The sequence below is a fragment of the Heptranchias perlo genome, chromosome 27 (genome assembly GCF_035084215.1).
Source record: "Heptranchias perlo isolate sHepPer1 chromosome 27, sHepPer1.hap1, whole genome shotgun sequence".
Classification (NCBI taxonomy): domain Eukaryota; kingdom Metazoa; phylum Chordata; class Chondrichthyes; order Hexanchiformes; family Hexanchidae; genus Heptranchias; species Heptranchias perlo.
In genome coordinates, this window is record NC_090351.1 from 8,378,843 (window position 1) to 8,396,204 (window position 17,362).

The 17,362-nt window shown below is 47.8% G+C and overlaps 1 protein-coding gene across 3 annotated transcripts in view; it reads left to right on the forward strand.

The window, feature by feature from the left end:
- The window catches only part of si:ch211-163l21.11 (inositol 1,4,5-triphosphate receptor associated 2), a 79,021-nt gene that overhangs the window by 38,065 nt on the left and 23,594 nt on the right, over positions 1 to 17,362 (forward strand). For all 3 annotated transcript variants that reach the window (XM_068007277.1, XM_068007278.1, XM_068007279.1), the window contains exons 12-13: positions 3,269 to 3,319; positions 11,591 to 11,691. In XM_068007277.1, coding sequence (XP_067863378.1) covers positions 3,269 to 3,319; positions 11,591 to 11,691 — 152 coding nt within the window. The remainder of the gene's footprint in view (positions 1 to 3,268; positions 3,320 to 11,590; positions 11,692 to 17,362) is intronic.

The following is a 17,362-nucleotide window of genomic DNA, read 5'->3' on the forward strand; positions in this document are numbered from 1 at the left end:
AATGGCATTTAGAGGAATGTTATATGTGTTATTAATTTGGTGGGATCAAAGTCTTTGTATTCCTATAGGAAAGAATTTGCGGGCAGTCCCAGCCCAGTTCCACAAAGGCATGGGCCGCATGGCACAAATCTGCCCACAGTTTGTGCATTAAACTGTGCATCTCGCTTAGAGCAGGCCGTAGGACCAGCCTGGACAATAGAAACATATCAAGGTGATATGGTAAAGCATGCTCCTCTGAGAGTGCAGAGCTAGTAGTTCTGCATCCATGCTCAATGTGGAACTACTGCTGTCAACGTTGGGCAAATTCTAGGTGGGAGATTTTCATTTGTGAGTCAGCCTCATGCTTCAAGGCATCAGCTTGCACCAGAAATCTTATACTGGTTAAAACCAGCAAGTTGTCTGTGTCACGTGGGCTGGAGGAGGCAGACGGTTCCTTTTTTGGTGCCCTTTTTACTGAAGGTACGGCCCATTCCAAGTCACTGATTTCTGCGAGTTAGCCTCAGAGTCACCGAGCCACCTCCCTGGGAATAGAGGCAATGAATGTAGGCGGCAATTGGACTCCCAAAGGACAGCATCTGCACTTCTAAAAAAATTCATTCTTGGGATGTGGGCATCGCTGGCAAAGCCGGCATTTATTGCCCGTCCCTAGTTGTCCTTGAGAAGGTGGTGGTGAGCCGCCTTCTTGAACCGCTGCAGTCCGTGCGGTGAAGGTTCTCCCACAGCACCGTTAGGAAGGGAATTCCAGGATTTTGATCCAGAGATGATGAAGGAACGATGATATGTGTCCAAGTCGGGATGGTGTGTGTCTTGGAGGGTGACTGGCACACTGGAGGCTGAAACCTTCTGATGTGGTGCAGCTGAGGGAGCAGATGGTGTTTAACGTGCGCCTGGGCAGTGAGAGGTCAGAGGGCAGCGGGCATTGACGTGTTTGAGTTGTATGCAGGCACTCTGCCTCGTGCAATTAAATAACAACGAACCAGTGGTGAACCAGTGAATGTCAGGCTTCTGCTCGCACCTTTATGGGAACTGGTAGCGCAGTGTGAACATAGCACGAAAGGATTCTTTAGCCCTCCTCTCGCTCACCATCTCTCCTTTCTAAGCTCCAACCCCCCCGCCCTCCATATCATGCACTTCATTTGGTGGCACAGCTCGGTCTAGGGTCTGAGACCTATCTTTCTGACTGCGCATTTATTTACCTCTCCTAGTTTTTCTATGACCGTTCTCTCCCATGTGAAGTTGGGACATTTTATTATGTTGTTGGTGCTCGCCCCAATGACCCTGTGAGAGTGGACACTGAATGCCTGTGGGCAATTCGACTGAAACATTACAGTTAAGCCTGATCTTATCCTCAGCTGATGCCCACACAGGAGTCATTCCATAACAGTCAGGAAAATGGGACATGGATGATTCAGCCATACCTAAGCCCAGGAAGCCCTGGAAGCAATTGTGCAGCCCTCACCCTGGAGCCTGTTGTACTGCTCCCACACTGGAACCAGTTGTACTGTACTACACTGGAACCAGTTGTACTGCTCCCACACTGGAAATAGTTGTAGTGCTCCCATACTGGAACCAGTTGTACTGCTCCCACACTGGAACCAGTTGTACTGCTCCCACACTGGAACCAGTTGTACTGCTCCCACACTGGAAATAGTTGTAGTGCTCCCATACTGGAACCAGTTGTACTGCTCCCACACTGGAACCAGTTGTAGTGCTCCCACACTGGAACTAGTTGTAGTGCTCCCACACTGGAACCAGTTGTACTGCTCCCACACTGGAACCAGTTGTAGTGCTCCCACACTGGAACCAGTTGTACTGCTCCCACACTGGAACCAGTTGTACTGCTCCCACACTGGAACCAGTTGTACTGCTCCCACACTGGAACCAGTTGTACTGCTCCCACACTGGAACCAGTTGTAGTGCTCCCACACTGGAACTAGTTGTAGTGCTCCCACACTGGAACTAGTTGTAGTGCTCCCACACTGGAACCAGTTGTAGTGCTCCCACACTGGAACTAGTTGTAGTGCTCCCACACTGGAACCAGTTGTAGTGCTCCCACACTGGAACTAGTTGTAGTGCTCCCACACTGGAACTAGTTGTAGTGCTCCCACACTGGAACCAGTTGTACTGCTCCCACACTGGAACTAGTTGTAGTGCTCCCACACTGGAACTAGTTGTAGTGCTCCCACACTGGAACCAGTTGTAGTGCTCCCACAGTGGAACCAGTTGTAGTGCTCCCACACTGGAACCAGTTGTAGTGCTCCCACACTGGAACCAGTAGTAGTGCCCCCACACTGGAACCAGTTGTAGTGATCCCACACTGGAACCAGTTGTAGTGCTCCCACACTGGAACCAGTTGTAGTGCTCCCACACTGGGACCAGTTGTACTGCTCCCACACTGGAGCCAGTTGTAGTGTCCCCACATTGGAGCCAGTTGTAGTGTCCCCACATTGGAGGCAGTTGTAGTGTCCCTACACTGGAGCCAGTTGTAGTGTCCCCACACTGGAGGCAGTTGTAGTGTCCCCACACTGGAGGCAGTTGTAGTGTCCCCACACTGGAGGCGGTTGTAGTGTCCCCACACTGGAGGCGGTTGTAGTGTCCCCACACTGGAGCCGGTTGTAGTGTCCCTACACTGGAGGCAGTTATAGTGGCCCTACACTGGAGCCACGGCACATTAGTTGAACTCATGCACCCTCTAAGAGGTGCTTTGGTTTATTCACCCTAGAATGAAGCAACATGAATATATAATCAAAAGCAAAATACGGCGGATGCTGGGAATCTGAAATAAAAACTGAAAATCCTGGAAAAGCTCAGCAAGTGAGGCAGCATCTGTGGAGAAAGAAACAGAGTGGAGATATATGTGTCAATGGTAGAGTTTCTGGAGTTCACTGGAGTGCAGACTTTTGAGTCCATTGCCCAGGTGCCCCGTTTAGGACCTGCGCTGACTGTAACTCAGTAAAGAGACCGCGAAGGTTGGTTCAGGCCTGTATTGTTGGCCTTTGCATTCTGTCCTGGGGCAGTCAGATATATTCCATCTCAGCATACATAGGGCATTCCTTTCATGATATGATTCTGTAGGGGGATTTATAGGTGTACCATAGTAAAAAGTAAAGACTGAGGTAAATGTATAACCATCTCCCTTTACAACACTTAGGATCGTGTAGCAAGATACATGGCAATAGCAAATTATTCCCTATGTTTGATTCAAGTAGCTGGATCCATTCTGAAGCCTGCAGTTAAACTCTGAACACTTTGCTCTCTTGTTTACTAGAGTACAGCTCGTAGAAGGGTGAGCATCGCTGTCATTCCAAAGCAGCTCATGGTAAGCGTACAATCCCTTTAAATGTGTAAGAACTTTTCTCATCTTCTTTTAACCATATTGTTTTAAGATTATCTTGATGGTCTACATTCACCTTAAACTGATCTTTTGTTTAGCCCTGGGGACTGGTAGTGAGGAGCTGTAGGCTGCAGGAAGATATCAATGGACTGGTCAGGTGGGCAGAAAAGTGGCAAATGGAATTCAATCCAGAGAAGTGTGAGGTAATGCATTTGGGGAGGGCAAACAAGGCATGGGAGTACACAATAAATGGGAGGATACTGAGAGGTGTAGAGGAAGCGGGGGACCTTGGAGTGCATGTCCACAGATCTCTGAAGGTCGCAGGACAGGTAGATAAGTCATATGGGATACTTTCCTTTATTAGCCGAGGCATAGAATATAAGAGCAGGGAGGTTATGCTAGAACTGTATAAAACATTGGTTAGGCCACAGCTTGAGTACTGCATAGAGTTCTGGTCATCACATTACAGGAAAGATGTAATTGCACTACAGAGGGTACAGAGGAGATTTACGGGGATGTTGCCAGGGCTGGAGAATTTTAGCTATGAGAAAAGATTGGATAGGCTGGGGTTGTTTTCTTTGGAACAAAGGAGGCTGAGGGGAGATTTAATTGAGGTGTATAAAATTATGATGGGACTAGATAGAGTGGATAGAGAGGACCTATTTCCCTTAGCAGAGGGGTCAGTGACCAGGGGGCATAGATTTAAAGTAATTGGTAGAAGGATTGGAGGGGAGCTGAGGAGAATTTTTTTCACCCAGAGGTTGGCGGGAGTCTGGAACTCACTGCCTGAAAGGGTGGTCGAGGCAGAAACCCTCAACTCATTTAGAAGTACTTGGATGTGCACTTGAAGTGCCGTGACCTACAGGGCTACGGACCAAGTGCTGGAAAGTGGGATTAAACTGGATAGCTCTTTTTTGGCCGGCACGGACATGATGGGCCGAATGTCCTCCTTCTGTGCCGTAACTTTCTATGATTCTATACTGCAGCAGGTTCAGCACATTGGCCTTTCATCTCTGGGTCCTGAGTTCAAATGCAGCTCATGGTGTCGCAATGAAGGATTCCTCTCTCTGCTTGCTGTCCGGGTCTCATGTGGAATGGGTTAGCAGCAGTTCAACCCACTTCCTAGTAGGCCCCAGCTGCCGAGGGAAATGGAGAATGCCACACTGGTTCAGTTAGTGTGGAGGGCGGGGGTGCATTCTGAGGCTGGGACTGAGGCAAGTGTTTGGGAAGGATGTGCAGTTGTTACATATTGGGGGAAAAAGATAAACGTTAGCAGTTTAAGAGATGGGAATGAGGTAGCTCAAAATGGTGAAGAACCCGTTATGTACGGCACTGTCGTCCAAGCTTTATGTCCTCGTGGGGTGGATAGGTGTGCACCATGGAGCCTTGGAGGGGGAGGGTCACCTATAAAGTTTCAATCCATGTTCCGATTAATTTGTACAGATCTCAGTTTGTCAATACCAACTGGTCTCGGTGTTCTGAGTTAGGACTTATCCATCAATGGGGCAATAGCATCAGGAGCAGTCCTTTCTAAACCTCCAGGCCAACAAAATTCGAATGGGACAAACCAGTTAGTAAAAAATATAAGCACAAACAGAACTGGACTTTGAAGGTTGGATTGCCAGGGCTCAAGAGCCTCAAGTGACCATGGGCCCCAATTGTGGACACTCCAGGTGTAGGGGATCAGGGCCAAGAATGGGGTTTGCAGCCAAAAGGAACCAGTTGAAGACCAATTGTCCTGAGCATTAGTGAGTGTAGATCCTGTGGGATCTACAGGAGACCACAAGGATCACAACTCCCTTTGCAATTCCAGAGGATCCAGCTCAATGCTTGTTGGGCCACCCACTGGACAACAAGCACCAACCCCCCTCCCCCACGCACAATGACCAGGCTAGCGCAACAGTCGCTACTATTTGCAAGAAAGTGTAACCTCACTGGTGCAAGGAGCCCGCATGGTTACGTGGGCTCCATCATTGAGCCGTTACACTCTTGGGAAGCTGACCGAGGAGCTTTCTCTTGCTGATGGTCACCGTCATGGTGGAAAAGTTCTAGACCCTGGTATAGAATCATAGAATCATACAGTACAGAAGGAGGCCATTTGGCCTAGCATGCCTATGTTGGCTCTTTGAAAGAGTGACCCAGTTAGTCCCCACTCCCCTGCTCTTTCCCCATAGCCCTGCAAATGTTTTCCCCTTCAAATATTTCTCCAATGCCCTTTTGAAAGTTACTACTGAATATGTTTTCACCACCCTGCATTCCAGATCATAACAACTCGCTGCGTAAAATAAATTTCTCCTCATCTCCCCTCTGGTTCTTTTGCCAATTACCTTAAATCTGTGTCCTCTGATTACTGACCCTACTGCCTGTGGAAACAATTTCTCTTTATTTACTCTATTAAATCTCCCCTTAACCTTCTCTGCTCTAAGGAGAACAATCCCAGCTTCTCTCGTCTCTACCACATAACCAAAGTGCCTCATCCCAGGTACCATTCTAGTAAACCTCCTCTGCACCCTCTACAATGCCTTGACATCCAGTGTATCAGTGACCTGATATATGCAGCACCGCACTGCATACTGGCTGACCTGACATGAGTCACGCGGGAAAGCTCGAGAGGAGCCTGACACCTGTGTTGCTCGCAGTGTGGGCACAGCCATGCCTGAATGGATCAATCTATGCCTCTCACAGGCACAGTGTAATCAGGATGTGGAATGGCTTCATCAGGTTTACATGTGGACATGAATTCTTGAGAATCCAGTAAGAAAGGAGCATCGCAGAGACATAACTCCCTGAAGCAGTGATTCACTCGAGTGTTCTTTATCGGTCTCTAACTGGCAGATGGAGGCGATTGACATGGCTCCCTTCACAGTTGGAGTCTGACGAGAGTCTCCTGAATCTTGTAACAAACTCGCAGTCCCTTCCAGCACCGATTGCAGAGAGCCATCTGGCTCTTGAACAAGTTAGAAAAGTTTGAGTTTATAGAGGGGGGAATTTTTCCATAGAGGGATATTAATTTCACAGAGATTGGCTCTGTTGCACACTGTATCCTGTGTGTCAGTTGTATAGTCTGAATGTCAGTCGGCAACTTCATACTTTGCTGCTCACTGCGTCTATCTGAGAATCAGTTGATGGATCTGTCAACAATGGATAAATCTCTTGCTTGGTGTTCTTTCTCCATCTGGCACTATCTATTTTTTGCCGACTCCATTCAGTTATCTTTCCTGTCTCTCTCACTCCGCCTCCCCCATTTTATAACCCCCTGAGATGCCCCCGAGATACAAAAGCAGTAAGGGCCGGTAACGCGGTCCCATCGCACTGGACCTTTGCTGCTCCGAGAGGCTGACCTGACCTGACCTGATAGCGCAAGGGCAGCTCATTAACATAAATTGCTGGTGCTCTGAGCGCACAGCATGTGATGCGCTGGGAAGGTTTCCGAGGTCGGGAGGCAGGATTTCCTGCACCAGCAGCTCTTAAAGGGCTGCCAGCTGCCCTTAAAGGTGTACACGTTTTTTTTGCGGGGGGGGGGGGGGGGTTGTAAAATAATTGAGAAGAGAATGGCCCTACTCAGAGACTGGTGGCTGGAAGTCCAGTTGCACGAGGTTCTGTAGTGAAAGGTGGCTTTACTTGGAGTACTCAATAAAGAGTACTGCTTGAACAGCAAGGTTAGAGGTGACAAAGCATGTCAAAGCAATCTCACATTTGGCATAATCCTGGTAGCAGGTGAACAAAAGTGTTTTCAGCCTATGCAAGGTTGCCTGGTTAAGTGAGCAAACGTGTGACAACATTGTAATTGGTTGTCTTGCCAAGTTCCTTTATTGCCCCTCACTGTCGACTTGCTGTCAGCTGTGGCTCAGTGGCCTCACTCTCACCTCTGAGTCAGAAGGTCATGGGTTCAAGTCCAACTCCAGAGACTTGAGGCTGACGCTCCAGTTCAGTACTGAGGGAGTGCTGCACTGTCAGAGGTGCCGTCTTTCGGATGAGACGTTAAATCGAGGCCCCATCTTGCCTCTCAGGTGGACGTAAAAGATCCCAGGGCACTATTTCACAGAAGGTCAGGGCCATGCTCATATTCATCCATTTCATTTGGCCGTATCACAGTGTTGCCTGCATTGGTTGGTTAAATGGGGCCAAGCCTCAGCCACTATACCAGCTGCACGCTCACACCCCCCGCATATGACAGCTGGTGCCCTGGGCATTTTTCATAAATGCTTGCAGGAGAAGGCTGCACATAACAGGTGGCTACACTTGGCAGACAGGAGAGGGGTGACCAAAGCTATGACTCTTGTATCCTTGAGGAAAGGGCCATCAAGATTATGGATGTGGAGTGAGTGGAGGAGGGTAACTTTGGAGCCCAGCCCCAAGCTCACGGCTAGTATCCTTCACTTTTCATTCCTTATCTCCTTATTTACTCACATTGCAGCTTACTGCAATGAGTGCCCTACACTTATGGGAGTCCTGTCACGTGGTTGAAGTTTGGGGGTTGGGGGGTCCCTTTCTGCAGCTGGCTGCTTTCCAAAGGAGATGTCGGTTACCCGTCCGATACAGTGCTGGACTGAAGGTTGGGCGATGTGACGGAGATGTCCCACATCCGCTTGGAAGGAGCCCGTCACATACAGGTCCAAAGCTGCTGTAATCTTTGCAACCACTGCCAGAGCCATCACAGTGCTGGAACTGTGCTCTAGGTCAGGTTGTGTTCAGCCATGGCGTCCTTCGTGAATCCCAGTCAGTGCTGGCAGGTTTCTTCAGACAGGCCCAGATAAGAGACCTTTTTTTAATTCATTCTCAGGATGTGGGCGTCGCTGGCACGGCTGGAATTTATTGCCCATCTGGCTCGGCCTCTGGAGTCACACATAGGCCAGAGCAGCAGGTTCCCTTCACTAAAGGACATTAATGAACCAGTTGGATTTTTACGACACTGTGACAGCTTCATGGTCACTTTTACTGATGCCAGCTTTTTATTTCCAGATTATTATTTTTTTTTAAAACTGCCATGTGAATTCATGTTCCCTGGATTCCAAGACCAGTATCATGAGCACTATGCTCCTGTACCCCTGACGCTGTATACACGAGCGTCCGTGTAAGGACGTGTCCGAATAGAGTGTGTAACCTTTCTGGAAAACCTCTTCTGATCCATCTCCTCCAGAACCTTCAGAGAGAGAGATCTGCCCATAGGAGTACCCAACAGCAATAATAGCAATGTACCTTTAACTGAGAGAAACAGGCCTCCCTGTTTTAGTCCTATTGATCGCTACTCATACTCCCAGTGTCAGTATGGGGACGAGACCCCTCATTTATCTAAAGTTGTATGCCTGCAATTTCTGCAGGGATCGTCCCGATCTCCCACTGTTACGTCAGTGGGAGATTGGCGGTATCCCTGGAGATGTGGTGGAAATGGCCAAAATCAGCCGTTTACACCGTTTCTCCAGGATTACCGTCAATCTTCTACTGACACTGCAGCGAGAGATCGGGAGAACCTCCGCTGAACTTCCTCACTGCACCCCCACCCCATAGTCAGTAATGAGTTTGTCTGCAGGCTATAGCCTGGAAATTCCACACAGTATGCCGATGAGTTATGCCCCCACATGGTCTGCAGAGGTATTTACACCGGAATTTCCTGGGTCAGCTTATTTGCATATCCATTGGAGTAATGATTCGGTGTAAAGCCGGTGTAAAATGGGAGTAAGCTGCAGAGGTGCTTGGAAATTAGAGTGCAGCCTCTCAGAGGCGGGTTCTAGCTGAAGATTGCAGCGGGGGGCAGCAGGTAAGTAAGGAACAGCACTTGGCTCAGTCAGTTCACTGTCAGTTCATTTAACTGCAGATCTCACTACGGTTTTTGTGCCACTTTACAAGAATATCGAACACAGAACAACCTGGCAGAGGCAGCCAGAGAAGGGACAAGGGCATGGCACAGAGGCAGAGAACAAGATGCCACAATTTCACAATTGAAGGAATGTTTCTTTATTTGAAGGTATGAGAGAAGAAGTTGGAGCCCTGGTATCAAAGGCAGAGTTATGAGATACATTCTGATGCCCCGTGTAGCAGTCAGCTCGTGGTGTTCTCCTCCATGTAGTTCTGCCTCCAAAGAAGCTATGGCCACCTCCCTAGGAATGTCCATGTTCGGGCCCTTCTGGATTGCAAAGTTGTGCAGGGCACGGCAGACTACAGCGATGTAGGACGAATGAGCTGGAGCATGCTGCGGAACTGCTCCTAAACTGTCTAGGCAGTGAAGGCATCCCTTTAAGACCTCGACGTTCTTCTTGATGACCACTCTTGTAGAGGCGTTTGCCTCGTAGTAGTGCACCTCTGCCGTTGTTTGGGCCTCTCCTGGTGGAGTCAATATCCATGGGAGTGGGGGGGGGTGTTGGGGGTGCAGTATTCTTTGCCACCCAGAAGCCATCTGTTGACATGATTTTCTTCCCTTGAAGAGGTCAGGGAGGACCAAATTTCAAAGACTAAATGCAACATAACAGCTTGCTACATATCTCACCTTGACGTGTAGGATCCTTTGCACGTTGTCACACACAATCTGTACAGTCAAAGAGTGGAGATGCTTCCTGTTGAGGAAGTTGGGGGTGGGGTGGCTTCTGGTGGCTTGCAAAGCAGCATGGAGGGTTCCAAAAAATTGGATGGTCGTATCTCCTGCTGCCTCGCTATGAGGTCCAAAGGCGATGAGTTTCCCAGCTCTTCTGTAAAGGTCGGCAGTGACCTACTGAACAATTGCCCATACTGCAGTCTGGGTGATATTACACAGATCACCCCTGGCTGCCTGTGCCATAAAACTTGAGTACAGCCGTCACCTTAATAGCCTGAGAGAGTAGCGCGGGCAGATGACCGTGGCCGCAGTCCCTCACACAGTAGGTGGCAGGGCTGCCCTGTTGCTTCTTTGGTGAAAGGCACTCTTCTTATACACATCTCCTCGCTAAGGTCACCCTATGACCTTTGTTGCCAGTATATTCTATGGTGGGGTGGGATAACATCTGGTGGGGTCCACCCTCAAGTGGTGCCTGGCTCTCCTTTGCTTCATACTGTGCTCCTCTTCCATGATAATGGCAAACAAGTGTATACCCTGTTCCCGAGAAGCCCTCACTGTGGCTGGGTTGGGGGAGGGCATGGTGGGGGGGGTGGTGTGTTGGGGGGGAGGGGGTTTGAAAACCATTTGGTGTCTCACACTGTTAGAAGCAAATCCAGTCTGTGTGGGCAGAATCCCAAAAGATTACTGCAAACAAGTCGTTCCCAGCTATAGAAATTGCTACTCAAATGCTTCTCTCTTCGAAGGGGAAACTTGCCATTTCCGCCTGTCCCAGCCAATCCTGGTAACAGCTGCACCTTAGTCTAGACCTCAGTCTAACTTAAGCTGGGTGCTCTGCGGGTGTAAAGGCAGGAAGCTCGGAGTTGCAGAGTCACTGGCCCTCACCATAATATATGTAAATAAAAGCACTTGGGACTCGGCTGCTGGATCGTGGGAAGGGCCAAAACGCAGGAGCGAATTTTGGGGGGGATCGATTTTGGGGCGGGCAACTGGCGTAAACTCTCAGAGAAGACATGCGCTCGGTCAGTAATGGGGGCATAGCAGATGACTGCACATCAATTCCAGCAAAAATGATTCAGTACAGTAAATGTAATCTGTATGGCGAGAGGTGAGGGTTTTGGTTCATGGTTCCAAAGAATTGGTGGCATTTGTACACTAGGGGGCAGTAGCAGTCAAACTAATTTATTTCATAATTGTTTTATTAACGTTAAGTTACTGATATTCTCCAGTGATTGTCCCTTATTTGGATGCAGAATCTAGTAAATGACAGGAAATAACTGCAATTGAGAGATGGGCTAACACAGGTGAGGTGGTCAGCACTGAAGTCGATGTCCTTTCACTCTCACTAGGTTTCACTTTCCATCCTCTTTCTCTTGATTCTCCCCTCAGCTCACACAATGCCAGACATCCTTATTCGACCAGAAGGGCAGGATTGGCCTAACTTACGGCGCTTTGAATAACCACTTTCAGTGGCTGCCCACGAGTAGCCATCACGGAGCATGTTTTGAGTGGCAAAACCAATCAATGCCAGTCTTCATCTCCTGCCAGAGATGGGACTCCAGTCTTTTCAGTTCGCGTCTCCAGGTCTGCTAGAACTCACTCAACTAGGCCAAAAGGCAATCGTGGGTCTTAAACCCAAGGCCTCCAAGCACACAACCAATTCATCTTTAAGTACCACTCTAATTGCCTTTCCTTTGATTTTTTTTTCTCACTTGTTTCTGTTCCAATAGGCATTTCATATTCCAGACCCCAAAATGGCTGACAGTGAAGAGCGCAGGACGTATTATAACTCTGCAAGAATCTCCGGGGAGAATGGGCAACTATTCAACAGGTAAAAGCACAACTTGAATTTAACTAGAATATTGTTATGTTGTTAGTTATATTTTCATGCCATTTGTCAAGGGCGCCATTTATTGCCCATCCCGAGTTGCCTTCGAGATGATGGTGGTGGGCCATCTTCTTAAACCACTGCAGTCCGTGTGGTGAAGGTTCTCCCACAGTGCTGTTAGGAAGGGAGTTCCAGGATTTTGACCCAGTGACGATGAAGGAACGGCGATATATTTCCAAGTCGGGATGGTGTGTGACTTGGAGGGGAATGTGCAGGTGGTGTTGTTCCCATGCACCTGCTGCCCTTGTCCTTCTAGGTGGCGGAGGTCGCGGGTTTAGGAGGTGCTGTCGAAGAAGCCTTGGTGACTTGCTATATTGCATCCTGTCGATAGTACACACTGCAGCCACAGTGCGCCGGTGGTGGAGGATTGGATGTTTATGGTGGTGGATGGGTTGCTGGTCAAGCGGGCTGCTTTGTCCTGGATAGTTTTGCTATCAAATTAAAGGGTGGAGTCCATTGTGTTTGTGAATGTGAGACAATGAAACCAACCCAAGCTGGAGAAATTCTGGGGTGTGTAAACTCTTAACTAGTGTTTTTAGTATGAAACATGACTGACAGGCTCACCGCACTATCCTTTCCCCTCTGGGGTGTGGATTTGATTCATAGAATCGTAGAATGATACAGCACGGAAGGTGGCCATTCAGCCCATCTGGCTTGTGCCGGAATGCGGTCCAGTCTGATGGGATGTATCTCCAGTGAATGTATCCTCGGAGCTATTGTCAGCTACAAGATTCATTATTTTAACTGCCACCTTTCCGTTGTTACTGAGGGTGGGAGTTACTTCAGGGGCTGCCTGGTGGCCTTCTCATGTTGGCAAAACTGAGGTTGGTAGCTTAATTTGTGCATGATGGTTGGCACAATCCTGCATTCTGCCACTCCATGGAATAGTCCATTGGATCACTCAACGGCCCCTGTCCTTTTCCCATCCTTGCAGGGTTCTTGCAGTCTCACAGCCTCTGAAATCTCTCGATTCTTCAAAAATAAATATTTACATTTAGCAAAGATTATATTATCGCCTCAGTGACTCAGTGCATACATGCAGCATCCAGTGTTGTGCCTAGCCATACAGAACCAGGACGGTTTAAAGTTCCAACTATGGTCTGTGCTGAATTAGATGATCCCTGCTGGGGAGCCCACTACAGTTGGCATCAGTGCCCCTTGGTGGGAAAGAACCAGTCAGAGTCCAGTTGTCCTCATCCATCATCCACACACGATGATTGATGAATTACCTGGGGAGTGAGAACAGAAAGGGGCAATGCACAGGCCCATGGGGAATCCACGTTTGTTGCTGGTGCTGTTTCACCACTGCCATCAGGTGTAAACTCAGAGCCTTGGCAACAATCACATTCCATTCGCGATTTCTTGATTTTGTCCCATTGCTTTAATGCATGGAGTTACAGGAATAGAAAGGTGGCAGAGGGAAAGGTTCTTGTGAGCCAGGAGATATAGATTCCACAAAGTTCAGATTGTCCCAAACCCAACTGGTACTGAGCCAAGGCCTGCAATGGGTCCTGACTGGATAATGGGCCGGATCCTCCTGCAAAAATAACAGTGCCTTAACGATGCACGATGTTATTAATGCGCAAATCGGCCAGCAAGTTCAGGGGATTAAGTGATACGCCGGGAGCTGCGAACTTGCTGGTCGATTTATGACACTCCACCATTTGCTTCGTACAGATGGCATTTCACCCTCAGCCTCCCCATTATTTTTAAGAACTTGCTGGATTTTCACATTAATCGTCCATTAAACTCATCACAGAAAGTTAAGTTTGGTAAATAAGAGCTTAAATACCTTTTTAATGATAATTGTTAATGCACAGCCAATCAACCTCTCTGGCCCAGAATGGGAACAATTTAAACTGTTCAATCTCATTCCTGCATGTAGTCAATTATTGTTAGAGATTTTAAAAATGTCAAATGTAAAATTTTAAAATGTTTTTCTTGCTTTTCCTTTCTGTCTCTTTTTTCTCTCTCTCTTAATCCAATCTTTATTTCTCTTTCTGTATCTGATTTGACTCTAATTCATCTTCCTGCTCTGTCATAGAATCATAGAATCATAGAAAGGTGAAAGCATGGAAGGAGGCTGTGCCGGCTCTATGCAAAAGCAATCCAGCTAGTCCCACTCCCCCGCCCTTTCCCCGTAGCCCTGCAAATTTTTTCCTTTCAAGTACTTATCCAGTTCCCTTTTGAAGGCCATGATTGAATCTGCCTCCACCACCTCCTCGGGCAGTGCATTCCAGATCCTAACAACTCGCTGTGTAAAAAAGTTTTTCCTCATGTCACCTTAAGTTCTTTTCCAATCAATGTCCTTAAATCCATGTCCTCTGGTTTGTGACCCTTCCACCAATGCGAACAGTTTCTCTCTATCTACTCTGTCTAGACCCTTCATGATTTTGAATACCTCTATCAAATCTCCTCCTAACCATCTCTGTTCAAGGAGAACAACCCCAGATTCTCCAGTCTATCCATGTAACTGAAGTCCCACATCCCTGGAATCATTCTAGTAAATCTCTTCTGCACCCTCTCTAAAGCCTTCACATCTTTCCTAAAGTGTGGTGCCCAGAACTGGACCCAATACTCCAGTTGTGGCCGAACCAATGTTTTATAAAGGTTCATCAAGACTTCCATACTTTTGTACTCTATGCCTCTATTTATAAAGCCCAGGATCCCGTATGCTTTTTTAACTACTTTCTCAAACTGCCATAGAGTCATAGAGTTATACAGCACGGGTAGAGGCCCTTCGGCCCATCGTGTCCGCGCCGGCCATCAAGCCCGGTCTACTCTAATCCCATATTCCAGCATTTGGTCCGTAGCCTTGTATGCTATGGCATTTCAAGTGCTCATCCAAATGCTTCTTGAATGTTGTGAGGGTTCCTGCCTCCACAACCCTTTCAGGCAGTGAGTTCCAGACTCCAACCACCCTCTGGGTGAAAAAGTTCTTTCTCAAATCCCCTCTAAACCTCCCGCCTTTTACCTTGAATCTATGTCCCCTTGTTATAGAACCCTCAATGAAGGGAAAAAGCTCCTTAGTATCCATCCTATCTGTGCCCCTCATAATTTTGTACACCTCAATCATGTCCCCCCTCAGCCTCCTCTGCTCCAAGGAAAACAAACCCAATCTTCCCAGTCTCTCTTCATAGCTGAAGCGCTCCAGCCCTGGTAACATCCTGGTGAATCTCCTCTGCACCCTCTCCAAAGCGATCACATCCTTCCTGTAGTGCGGCGACCAGAACTGCACACAGTACTCCAGCTGTGGCCTAACCAGTGTTTTATACAGCTCCATCATAACCTCCTTGCTCTTATATTCTATGCCTCGGCTAATAAGGGCAAGTATCACATATGCCTTCTTTACCACCTTATCTACCTGTTCCGCCGCCTTCAGGGATCTGTGAACTTGCACACCAAGATCCCTCTGACCCTCTGTCTTGCCTAGGGTCCTCCCATTCATTGTGTATTCCCTTGCCTTGTTAGTCCCTCCAAAGTGCATCACCTCGCACTTTTCCGGGTTAAATTCCATTTGCCACTGTTCCGCCCATCTGACCAACCCATCTATATCGTCCTGCAGACTGAGGCTATCCTCCTCGCTATTTACCACCCTACCAATTTTTGTATCATCAGCGAACTTACTGATCATACCTTTTACATTCATATCCAAGTCATTAATGTAGACCACAAACAGCAAGGGACCCAGCACCGATCCCTGTGGTACCCCACTGGCCACAGGCTTCCAGTCACAAAAACAACCTTCGACCATCACCCTCTGCCTTCTGCCACTAAGCCAGTTTTGTATCCAAAGTGCCAAGGCATCCTGGATTCCATGGGCTCGTACCTTCTTGACCAGTCTCCTGTGGGGGACTTTATCGAAGGCCTTACTGAAATCCATGTATACCACATCCACTGCATTACCCTCATCCACACGCCTCGTCACCCCCTCAAAAAATTCAATCAAATTAGTCAGACATGATCTTCCCTTGACAAAGCCATGTTGACTATCCCTGATTAATCCTTGCTTCTCCAAGTGGAGACTAATTTTGTCCTTCAGAATTTTTTCCAATAATTTTCCTACCACTGATGTTAGGCTCACTGGCCTGTAGTTCCCCGGTTTTTCCCTACTCCCCTTCTTGAATAATGGTACTACATTAGCGGTTCTCCAGTCCTCTGGCACATCCCCTGTGGCCAGAGAGGTTCTGAATATATGTGTTAGAGGCCCCGCAATCTCCTCCTTTGCCTCACACAGTAGCCTGGGATACATTTTGTCCGGGCCTGGGGATTTATCCATTTTTAGGCCTGCTAAAACCGCCAATACCTCCTCCCGCTCGATGTTAATATGTTCGAGTATATCACAGTCCCCCTGCCGTATTTCTATGTCTACATCGTCCTTCTCCATAGTGAAAACAGATGCAAAAAATTCATTTAGAACCCCTCCTACATCTGCCGGCTCCACACACACATTGCCATTTTTGTCCCTAATGGGCCCTATTTTTTCCCTAGTCATCCTCTTACCCTTAATATACTTATAAAACATCTTAGGATTTTCCTTTATTTTGCTTGCCAGTGTTATTTCATGGCCCCTCCTTGATCTCCTAATTTCTTTTTTTAAGTATCCCCCTGCACTTTTTGTACTCCTCTAGGGCTTCGTCCGTCTTTAGCCTTTTGTATCTGCCAAAAGCCCTCCTTTTTTTCCTAATCCATTCTCGTATATCCCCTGACATCCAAGGTTCCCTGGAGTTCTTGGAACCACCCTTGACCTTTACGGGAACATGTTGCCATTGTATGGTCTCAATCTCCCTTCTGAAAGACTCCCATTGCTCCGATGCGGATTTTCCTACAAGCAGCTGATCCCAGTCCATTTTGGCCAGATCCTGCCTTATCCTATTAAAATCGGCCTTCCCCCAAATTAGAACCTTTATTTCCGGCCCCTCCCTATCCTTTTCCATGACCACCTTAAATCTCACCAAATTATGGTCACTGTCACCAAAGTGCTCACCTACTAGCACTTCTTCCACTTGGCCGGCCACATTCCCTAGAATTAGGTCCAGTACCGCCCCCTCTCTTGTAGGACTTTCTACATGCTGGCTCAAAAAGCTCTCCTGGATGCACGTTAAGAATTTTGTACCCTCTAAGCCTTTTACACTCTGAGTATCCCAGTTAATATTGGGGAAGTTGAAATCCCCCACTATTATTACCCTATTATTTGCACAATTTTCTGAGATTTGCCTACATATCTGTTCCTCTATCTCCCCCTGACTGTTTGGGGGCCTATAGTACATTCCCATCAAAGTGCTTGCCCCCTTTTTGTTTTTAAGCTCCACCCATATGGCCTCATTAGAGGAACCTGCTAATATATCATCCCTCCTTATGGCAGTAATTGATTCTTTAATTAATATTGCGACCCCCCCCCCCTCCTCTTATACCTCCCCCTCTGTCTCGCCTGAAGATTCTGTACCCCGGAATATTGAGCTGCCAGTCTTGCCCCTCCCTCAACCATGTCTCTGTGACAGCAACAATATCATACTCCCATGTGTTTATCAACACCTTCAGTTCATCCACCTTATTCGCAAGACTCCTTGCATTAAAATAGATGCCATCCAGCCTTGCCCTCACATATTTGCCC